General features: G+C 45.1%; 1 protein-coding gene across 1 annotated transcript in view; it reads left to right on the forward strand.

Annotated features, from left to right (window-relative positions):
- Positions 1-6,633: 6,633 nt before the first annotated feature.
- The window catches only part of LOC116970476 (butyrophilin subfamily 3 member A2-like), a gene marked incomplete at its 3' end in the record, with an annotated part of 7,719 nt that continues 3,899 nt past the window's right edge, over positions 6,634-10,453 (forward strand). Inside the window, exons 1-5 of the mRNA XM_033017123.1 lie at positions 6,634-6,652; positions 6,869-6,946; positions 8,315-8,662; positions 9,687-9,968; positions 10,169-10,288. Of these exons, the coding sequence (XP_032873014.1) occupies positions 6,889-6,946; positions 8,315-8,662; positions 9,687-9,968; positions 10,169-10,288 (808 nt within the window). The remainder of the gene's footprint in view (positions 6,653-6,868; positions 6,947-8,314; positions 8,663-9,686; positions 9,969-10,168; positions 10,289-10,453) is intronic.

A 10,453-nucleotide genomic window follows, 5' to 3' on the forward strand; every position in this document is an offset into this window, starting at 1 on the left:
GGGGCAAGTGAAGTTCCCATAGTGCGTTCGGCCGAACGCACTACTCTCTGCAGAGCCTTCTTGTCCTTGGCAGAGCAATTCCCAAACCAGATGGTAATGTTCCCGGACAAGATGCTTTCTACCGCCGCTGAGTAGAAGCACTGGAGGATCCTCGGAGACACTCTGAATTTCCTCAATTGCCTGAGGTGGTAAAGGCACTGCCTTGCCTTAATCACGAGTGCTGAGGCGTGTGATGCCCATGTCATATCCTCGGAGATGTGGACTCCCAGATATTTAAAACAGTTCACCTTATCCACAGGATCCCCATTTATCCTCAATGGTGTGTACGTCCTCGGATGATGTGCCCTCCTAAAGTCCATGATCAGCTCCTTCGTTTTTTTGATGTTCAAGAGGAGGCTGTTATTCTGGCACCAGAGTGCCAGACCAGCCACCTCCTCCCGGTAGGCCTTCTCGTCGTTGTCTGAGATCAGGCCCACCACCAGTGTCATCCGCAAACTTAATTATTGAGTTGGAGCTGAACCTAGCCACACAGTCATGTGTGTACAGGGAGCACAATAGGGGGCTGAGGACGCAACGCTGGGGCGATCCTGTGCTCAGGGTGAGGGACTTCGATGTATTCCCTCCCATCTTGACTACCTGGGGCCTGGCGGTGAGAAAGTCCAGGACCCAGGCACACAGGGAGGTGTTGAGCCCCAATTCCATTAGCTTCCCGGACTATCGTGTTGAAGGCTGAACTGTAGTCTATGAACAGCATCCTCACGTAGCCCCCCTTCTGGCTGTCCAGATGGGAGATAGCGATGTGCAAGACCTGGGAGACCGCATCATCCGTGGATCTGTACATTCCAGCATCTGATACTTTGACTCTCTTCAGTTTAAGCGAGGCATTTCCATGGGGAAACTCTTCCCGAAAGTGTTCCGTCCTCCCTCGATAAGCCTCGTCCTGCACCTCAGCTCCGTCTTGGCCGCTGGTGTATAAATGTACCGGTGACCCCGGGCTCGTTGTAAACCATCGGACCTCCAGAGCGTCAGTGATGTATCCGGTACCTTCTGACATTCCAATAGGGCATCTTCACCCACCATGGCCACCACCGGATAGTCCGGCACAATTACGTTGGCGACTTGTGTAATTTTTCGAGGGTAGAGTGGCAGTTAACCAAAAGCAGCTACATTTCCATTTTATAGTTGCCAATTCTTCCAAAAATCATATTAGAATAAAGTCACAATCTCTGTCGCTCGAATGCTCCAAATGGGGGGTTTGAACCCACGACCATCTGACCCAGGACTTTGTTAACAGCGACTCTACTGACAATCGGAACTCATCCCACACATCGGCTGAGGCAGTGAAGTAGCACAATATTCACGGGAAGGTGTATGTGATGGTCGCGTAGATGGTGCCATTACCTACCCACGGTCACCGCATGAACAAACAACAGCACAAAGATGCAGCCTGCTCCCTTCATCGTTGAAAGAATTCCTTCCTTGGTTTCACCTGGAAACAGAACATCGAGATAATGTTTAAATGGGTAGCACTACCGCACTGAAATTAAGTCCATGAATTAATTCTATGCATTCTATGTTTAATATATTTTTATTAGAAGCATGTATACAAATAGCAGTAAACGACAATATAATTACAGATTTCTTACATAGCTTCACTTTTATTTATTTTTTAAAGAATAAAGATAAAGAGATAAAAAGATAAGAGAAACTATAAACTAATAGACGGAAAAAGAAAACGAAAAAGGAATTGCAATAACAAGATGTTGAGTATAACTATTCATCCAATCCCAAAGTCATGTTTCTATCCTGATTTTGTGTAAACCAATTCACTTTTTAAAAAATTCAATAAATGGAGATCATATTCTAACAAATAATTCTGGTTTGTCAATTAAGACAAATCTTATTTTTTCCAAATGCAAGGTCTCAGACTATAAATTCTGTTTTATCAGGTAATATAAAATAAATTATTGGCAAAACGACACAGGGTACAACTTCAGACAAATACAGAAGGCGTGTGTCAAACAATATGCATACGTTCGAGGCTGATCGTTTTTACCAGAGTTTTCTCCTTATGTTTGTTTTTGCAAAATAATATCATTAAACGCTAGTGCAGTTTGCAAACTGCTCTTCAGTTTCAGAAAATTCAGAAATATTACACAACGTTAATGCAGGGAGTGGAGGGTGGTGGATTGTGTGACAACAGTTAAGCATTGGTCTCTGCATCGTGTTCGGCACAGACATTGTGGGCCGAGGGTCACGTTCCTCTGTTGTTTTGTGTTCTATGTTCTATTGTGCATTGAGCCTACGTTTACAGTTCCAGTAGAGAAACGGAGGCTAGGAGAGAGGCAGGAAGATTGCTGTGGTCAACGCCTCCATCACCCCAGATCCCCGGGCCACTGTTATACCAGGAAGATTGTTTGTGTCCTCCTTGGTTAAGACAGGTCCAAAGTACCTGTTCAACTCATTTGCCATTTCCTTGTTCCCCATAATAAATTCACCCTTTTCGATCTGCAAGGGTCCAACTTTGGTCTTAACTAATGTTTTCCTCTTCACATACCTAAAGAAGCTTTTACTATCCTCCTTTAGGGAGAGGCAAGAAGATTGCTGTGGGCAACGCCTCGAGATAAGCATTGTGCAGGGCGACAGTGAGAAGTCAAGATACAGCGTCCATTTTCACAAGGGGACATGAAATAAACCACGCGAGGCTATCCCAGACCGTGGAGCAAGATGCACCTCACTAACCGGAATATACGGAATAAATTATTGTCCTTTAGAAGAAGCAGAAATACAAAACAACATTGTTAAGATTTCTCACAGCAAAAATGTCCAAGTTGCTTGTCTTTAAAAATGGCGGCGTTGCTTTAATTTAACATTCCAAGATTAGGAAGGAAAATTATTTGACAAAGAACATCCAGACAATTTGGTCAATGTTGGTAAAAGTTGGGATATTGAGATGCACAGAATAAACGGCTGAAGAAAAAAACGATTCGCCTGTTACAGAAAAGGTGTGTGGGTGAGGTACCGGATGGATTGCTGTTTGAGACAGCCTGCGCTGGGCAACTGGTTCAGTCCCGTCCTGAGTTTCTGGTCAACGTGACTCCTTTCACTGGCTGCTATAACCTGACATCTGCTCCCATGAAACACGCCTTCCTTTGAGTTTGAAACCAGATAAATGTTCCACACTAATACTCTTCGCAAATATGCAACCTCTCAACAGCAAAAACAACACGCCACACCTTTTCTGGGCAGTGATGGTCCAAAGTCTGGCTTGTTCCTTTTATTAAAGAGAACTGATAAAGATCCAGGTTGAAATCATAAAGGAATCCAAAGGAGTCCAAAGGGCTTTTACTGCACATTAACAATCACAGGACTGTGGGGAGGCAGTGAGACGATGAACAACCAAAGTTGGGAATAAGGTAGGGACATTTCTACACTTTTAACTTGTTTCCTATAACTGTGGCCATACTGACCAATGTGGACATTAGAACCATCTGAAGTTATGTGCAACTCTGTATTAATGGCATTAAACTGTCTCATGGTGTGTAGTTAAAGAATCACCAAAACAGGAGAGTCGACAAAGAAGTCAGTGGATGTTATTTACTTGGATTATCAGAAGGATTTTGATAAGGTGCCACACGCGAGGCTGCTAAACAGGATTGGAGCTCCTAGTATTTGAAGCAAGGTTCCAGCATGGATAGTAGATTGGTTGACGGGCAGATTCAACGAATGAGAATAAAGGGGGGACATTTCTGGTTGGCTGCTGGTGACTAGTGGTGTTCCACGGGGGTCGGTGTAGGGGCTTCATGTGTTAATGGTCTGGATGGGAGAATTGGTGGCTTTGTGGACAAATTTGCAGACGGGATGAAAAGAGGTGGAGGAGCCAGTTGTGTAGAGGAAGCATGGAGGCTGCAGAATGACGTGGACAGGTTGGGAGAGTGGGCAACGAAGCAGAAAATGGAATACAGCGGGTTGTTGTGTTTGACTCTGAGAGTTCACAGTCCAAAATATCCGTTCCCCGCCACTCCCTGGTACTGATAAGGACAAGCGCAGTGAACTGGGCGGCACAGTGGTGCAACGGCAAAGCTGCTGCCTTCTTCTTCTTGCGAATGGCGTGCACAGCCAAATGCCCCTGTCCCACTTAGGAAACCTGAACGGAAACCTCTGGAGACTTTGCGTCCCACCCAAGGTTTCCATGCGGTTCGCAAAGTCTCCAGAGGTTTCCGTTCAGATCTCCTAATTGGGACAGGGGCATTAAAGTTGTAGGACAACTAGTTCTATTTGATCTTATTTGATTGTGCACGCCGGAGTCATTGCATTCGTCGAAACAGGGCGGACCACGTGAAGATTGCAATCTCCCACCCCAGTTGCTGCCTCACAGAGACCCGGGTTCGATCCTGACTACGGGTGTTGTTTGTACGAAGTTTGTACGTTCTCCCCGCGACCGCGTGTGGTTTCTCCGAGTGCTCCGGTATTTTCCCACAATCCAAAGACGTGCAGGTTTGTAGATAATTGGCATCATGAAAATATGTAAATTCTCCCTAGTCTGCAGGGTCGTGCTGGTGTACACGGTGATCGCTGGTCGTCGCGGACATGGTGGGCTGAAGGGTCCGTTTCCATGCTGTATCTCGAATGTACAATCTAAAGTCTCTCCATTGGACACGTGGTGTATGGAAGTAACTGAATTATTTTATTTTCATATTAATGATATTTGGAAACTCTCCGGGAATATTCTTTATGCCCTATAACATCACAGTGTCAAACAATGTAAAATGCATCCATTCGCTGTGGAAAGTATTCCCCGGACACTCTGGGAGCAACGTTCATGATTGCAACAACCACTTCAGTCCACGTACAGATCTTGTGTAAGAGAGATATTACATAATCTTGTGTTAGAAAGTTCCCCTACTAGTCCTACTGTTCCCGCCTACATTCTATCTTTGTCCCATCCCCTCCCTCGACATCAGTCTGAAGAAGGGTCTCGACCATAAACATCACACATTCCTTCTCTCCATAGATGCTACCTGTCCCGCTGAGTTACTCCAGCATTTTGTATCTATCTTCCACTGACAGAACTTCCCCACACATTGACCGGCACCTTCCCCTCAGCTCCCCTGCTGTACCACCTGAAGCCACTCTGGGAATGTCCTCACTCGGCATTTGTCAACAAGAATCCACAATGTGCAGGCCGTGCCCTCGTCTCACTGCTAACGTCATGCAGGACGTGTAGAAGCCTGAATTCCCACACTGCCAGGTTCAAATACAGCTTCTTCCCCACAACTATCAGGTTCTTGAACCGACCCGCACAACCATAGTCCCACCTCAGTATTTACAGAACCATATCACCAGAGGACTATGGTCCAATACAAATACTGAGGAAGTGCATCGAACAAATCAACGATTGGACGTGCCGAAACTTTCTTCAATGAAACGAAGACAAAAGGGTGGAAGTTGTTTTTATAAAGAACTGAATGATCTAGGGCCAAAATACATCTCTGATTTTCTGCTACATTATGAACCATCCAGACCTCTGAGGTCGCCCGGGACAGGTCTGCTTTCTAACCACAGAGTCAGAACCAAACATGAGGAAGCCGAGTTTAGTTTTTATGCCCCACGTCTATGGAACAAACTTCCTGAAATATGCAGGTCCGCTCCAACTCTCAATCCTTTTCAATCAGGGCTGAAGACTTTCCTATTTGACGTTGCCTTTAATTATTCTTCATTTCTCACACTGCACTGTAACTTTTATTCTTGCATTTTATACATGTCTTCATCTATTTCAGCTTGTTTTTATTTTATATTCTATTTAATGTGTTTGTTCATCATAATTGATTGCTTTTTAATGTTTAGTTTGTGTAAAACATTTTGAATTGGCTTGTTGCTGAAATGTGCTACGTAAATAAACGTGTTTGCTTGCTCAAGTTCAAGTTCAAGTGAGTTTATTGTCATGTGTTCTTGTATAGGACAATGAAATTCTTGCTTTGCTTAAGCACACAGGAAATAGTAGGCATTTACTACAAAACAGATAAATGTGTCCTCAGTAACGGAACACCACGGACCCCCTCTGCCACTACCATTGATATTTTTATAATTATATTTTCCATTAGTGTTTAGTTTGTGCGCGGTTGTTTTTTATTTTGTTTTGCGTTGTTATATATAATTGATGTTTTGGGGAATGGTTTGTGTCTCTGTTCCTGTCGGGCTGCTGCAAGCGAGATTTTCATTGTCCTGAACCTCGCAGTAATGTGCAGATGACAATAAGGTTGACGAGTTCCCGCTCAGACTCTCCTGTGCTGGGAATGAGTGGGAAATAGAAATGTCGGGTCCACATCCGATAAAACAGGGGGAGAGAGAAACAGGAGCTAATGAGAGAGCAGAGACCCGGGAGATATCGTTCACTCTATATTCCACTGGACAATATCATCTCACACTGTGAATATTTTTTATTGTCCCGGCATCTTTTGACTTCAGAATTATTTTCTGTCCTTTGACAGGTTTGATGATGGGTGACTGAAGAAATTCCCGGGAGAAGGTTTATCCCAGACCCGGCCCCCTTGACGGGAGACTCAAGGAGCAGATTGTAAAGGGAGCCTGGGTCCCGGTGCGGAGCCTGGAGTCCTTTGGCCTCCGGTTGCCCTTGGCCACCCCGCACAAGGTGTGACCTTTCACCCCGCACAAGGTGTGACCTTTCTCCCCGCACAAGGTGTGACCTTTCACCCCGCACAAGGTGTGACCTTTCACCCCCTGGTCAACAGTGAGTGGGGGTGGTGGACATCGGCAGCGTGGATGGAGGGGGAGGGGGGGGGGGTGACAGCTTCGTGCCCATCACGGGTCTGTCTAACACTTCTCTCTCTCTCTCTCTCTCCCTCAGGCACTGACCCCTCCACTGGGATGGGAGTGGTTCACTGCGCTGTGTTGTTACTGAACTGGATCCTCAGCTCAGCCCACGGTAATGACCACAACATCTGGTCTGATTTCTATTTATTTATCTCATAAAGGGGGCTTCACGGAGTCAGAAGATTCATATTTTAAAATCATTCATTTTAATGCAGTTGTCCACATCACTTAATACGATCAGGTAGGAGGTTCTTCCTCCCTCTGTGAGCGATGATGGGAACTGCAGGAGTAGGAGGCAACTTCATTTTCGTGGATAATCAGGATAGCAGGAAGCAGAGAGTGGATGCTGATCATTTTTTCTCTCTGGGTGGCAAGATGGAAGGAGTGGTGTCCCACGGGGATTGGTGTTGAGGCCCCAATGTTATGTAAAAAAATAATCGTGGACAACCAGTGAAAATGTTCATATCCTGGCTTCATCCCTGAATTATAAGGTTATTAGTGATAGGAGCAGATTAAGGTAATCCCACTCGTCTACTCCGCCATTCAATCATGGCTGATCTATCTCTCCCTCCCTAACCCCATTAGAGTCATAGTCATAGAGTGATACAGTGTGGAAACAGGCCCTTCGGCCCAACTTGCCCACACCGGCCAACAATGTCCCATCTACAATAGTCATAGAGTGATACAGCATGGAACAGGCCCTTCGGCCCAACTTGCCCACACCGGCCAACAATGTCCCATCTACATTAGTCATAGAGTGATACAGTGTGGAAACAGGCCCTTCGGCCCAACTTTCCCACACCGGCCAACAATGTCCCATCTACACTAGTCCCACCTGCGTGCGCTTGGTCCATATCCCTCTAAACCTATCCTGTCCTATCCATGTACCTGTCCAACTGTTTCTTAAAAGATTGAATAGACCCAGCATCAACTATCTCCTCTAGCAGCTTGTTCCATACACCCATCACCCTCTGTGTGAAAATGTTACCCCTCAAATTCCTATTAAATCTTTTCCCTTCACCTTGAACCTATGTCATCTGGTCCTCGATTCCCCTACTCTGGGTAAAAGACTCTGTGCATCTACCTAATCTATTCCTCTCATGATTTTGTACACCTCTATAAGATCTCCCCTCATCCTCCTGCGCTCCATGGAATAGAGACCCAGCCTACTCAACCTCTCCCTATAGCTCACACCCTCTAGTCCTGGCAACATCCTCGTAAATCTTTTCTGAAGATTCTCAAGCTTGACAATATATTTCCTATAACCTGGTGGCCAGAACTGAACACAATATTCTAAATGCGGTTTCACCAACGTCTTATACAACTGCAAGTTCTGTACTCAATACTCTGACTGATGAAGGCCAAAGAGCCAAAAGCCTTTTTGACCACCTTATGTACCTGCGACTCGACCTTCAATAAGGGATTATCCTTATTGATTCCTTAAATAATTATATTTCCAATTATTTGAATTGACCCGCAGGTGAATTTCTCGTTATTGTACCTGTGTACGGTTCTGTAGCCACTGTAGGTGGAGATGTGGTGTTGGAATGTCAGCTTGTACCAGATATATTGACCAGCAACATGGTCGTGCAGTGGTGGAAGACAGGTCTCATCTCGCCAGTCCTTGTGTACAGACATGGACACAATGACGCCCTCGCTCAACACCAGGATTACAGAGCAAGGGCCGAACTGTTTAAAGATGAAGTGACCAAAGGGAACATTTCTCTCAGAATAAAGAACGTAAGAAGGTTTGATGAAGGGGAATATACATGTTCAGTTACAGAAGGAACCGAGTATGAAGGTTCTCCAGCTCAACTACAAGTTCGAGGTAAGTAAGTAAAACACCGATGATTGACGATAAATGTAAAACTAACAGATTGTAAAGAGCGTTCACTCAACAATGTTGATTGATAATTACATAATTAAGAACTTGCTGCTGTTGTAATGTTTATATTGAGAAGTAACTTGACTAAATGGAGAAAGGGTTTCATCCCGAAACGTTGCCTGTTTCCTTCGCTCCATAGATGCTGCCTCACCCGCTGTTTCTCCAGCATTTTTGTCTACCTTTGAGTAAATGAAGGGCAGCCATGGGAATGTATTTAACTGGAGTTCCATCACATCTGTCCCAGTGTTTTTCATTGAGGGGAATGGAGAATGGATGTAGGGAAGATGCATCACAGTTGTACAGGATGTTGTTGAGATCTCACCTGGGGCATAGTGTACAGTCTTTGTCTCCTTACTGAAGGGAAAATGTACTTGCCATATGCAGCATATATGTACACACATATATATATATATATATACATATATATACTCTCCCTTTGAAACTCCACCTCGTTGCGCTCATTTCCCAAATCAAGGTCAAGTATAATCCCACCGAGCGATGTATTAACTGCCTAGTGTGTCAGGAAACCCTTCCTAGATGTATCAAACAAATGCTGCCACATCTAAGTCCTTGCCCCATAGGTATTCAAGGTGAATATTGGTTGGTTGTGGAGGATGACTTCAAATTTCCCAATATTGACCATGAGTGCTACTTCCAGGTGGCCAGATACTTGGACCCCCAGATACCTCCGTTCCACCTCACTATCCAGGTTCCAGCCGTTTACCCTGTCACTTCAGCCTGGATTTAATTCACCGCGACGCTGAAAACATTCAGCAGGTCAGGCAGCATCTGGGGAGAGAGAAACAGAGTTGACATTTCTGCTCAATGACTCTCTATTGGAACTAGAAATAATTAGAAATTGTATAAGTATTGTTGCAAGAGGTTTGAGTACTTGAACAAAATGCTGTATGGTCCAAGTTGCTATTCTTCCTGACTATTGTTATTTCTACACCTGTCACTGATGCAGCTTTGGGGAGTTTGATCCGGATTCGGTTGCAGGGATACCAGGGAGATGGAATCCAGCTTGTGTGTAAGTCCAGTGGATGGTATCCTGGACCAGAGATGCTGTGGATCAGTGAGGATAGACTGGTTTTACCACAAGCTGAAACAACGTACCATGAAGATACGGAAGGTCTTGTAAATGTGGAGCGCAACGTGACAGTAATGAGGCAATCAACAAACAAGATCAAGTGTGTTGTCCGGAGCAGACGATTAAACATACAACGTGAGGCAATTGTTAAAATATCAGGTTTGTAAACGTTGCTGTTTGATCATTGAAGTATAAAGGTGATTTACATTCCATTGAAACCCCGACTGCCCAGAATGCTCACTGAGGTGCTCACATGTTTCCCAGTGATGATTTATCCACATCTCACTTCTGTGGGGAAATGATCACTGATTTTTAAAGACAGTTTACTATATGCGCCGTTCACTGTCTTCACTCTGCAGATGATATCTTCCCTGTTGCTACTGACTGGGTCCTGCCGCTGGTCCTCACCATTTGTCTTCTCATTGCCGCCCACGTTGCTGTGATTTACTGGAACGTGAAACAAAACAGACGCATTAAAGGTACGTTAAACAACAGCATAAGATGCAGGTCAGGAATTCCGGGCGGGATTCTCCCAGATTCCAACTGTAACTTCAGTGGAAAACCAGAGCACTCTCCGCGGGGCTTCCACCTTCCAGCGGTAACTGTCGCCCCTGGAGAGAGTATCAGTGTCCCGGGAGATGGGG

The sequence above is a fragment of the Amblyraja radiata genome, unplaced genomic scaffold, assembly GCF_010909765.2.
Source record: "Amblyraja radiata isolate CabotCenter1 unplaced genomic scaffold, sAmbRad1.1.pri scaffold_930_ctg1, whole genome shotgun sequence".
Classification (NCBI taxonomy): domain Eukaryota; kingdom Metazoa; phylum Chordata; class Chondrichthyes; order Rajiformes; family Rajidae; genus Amblyraja; species Amblyraja radiata.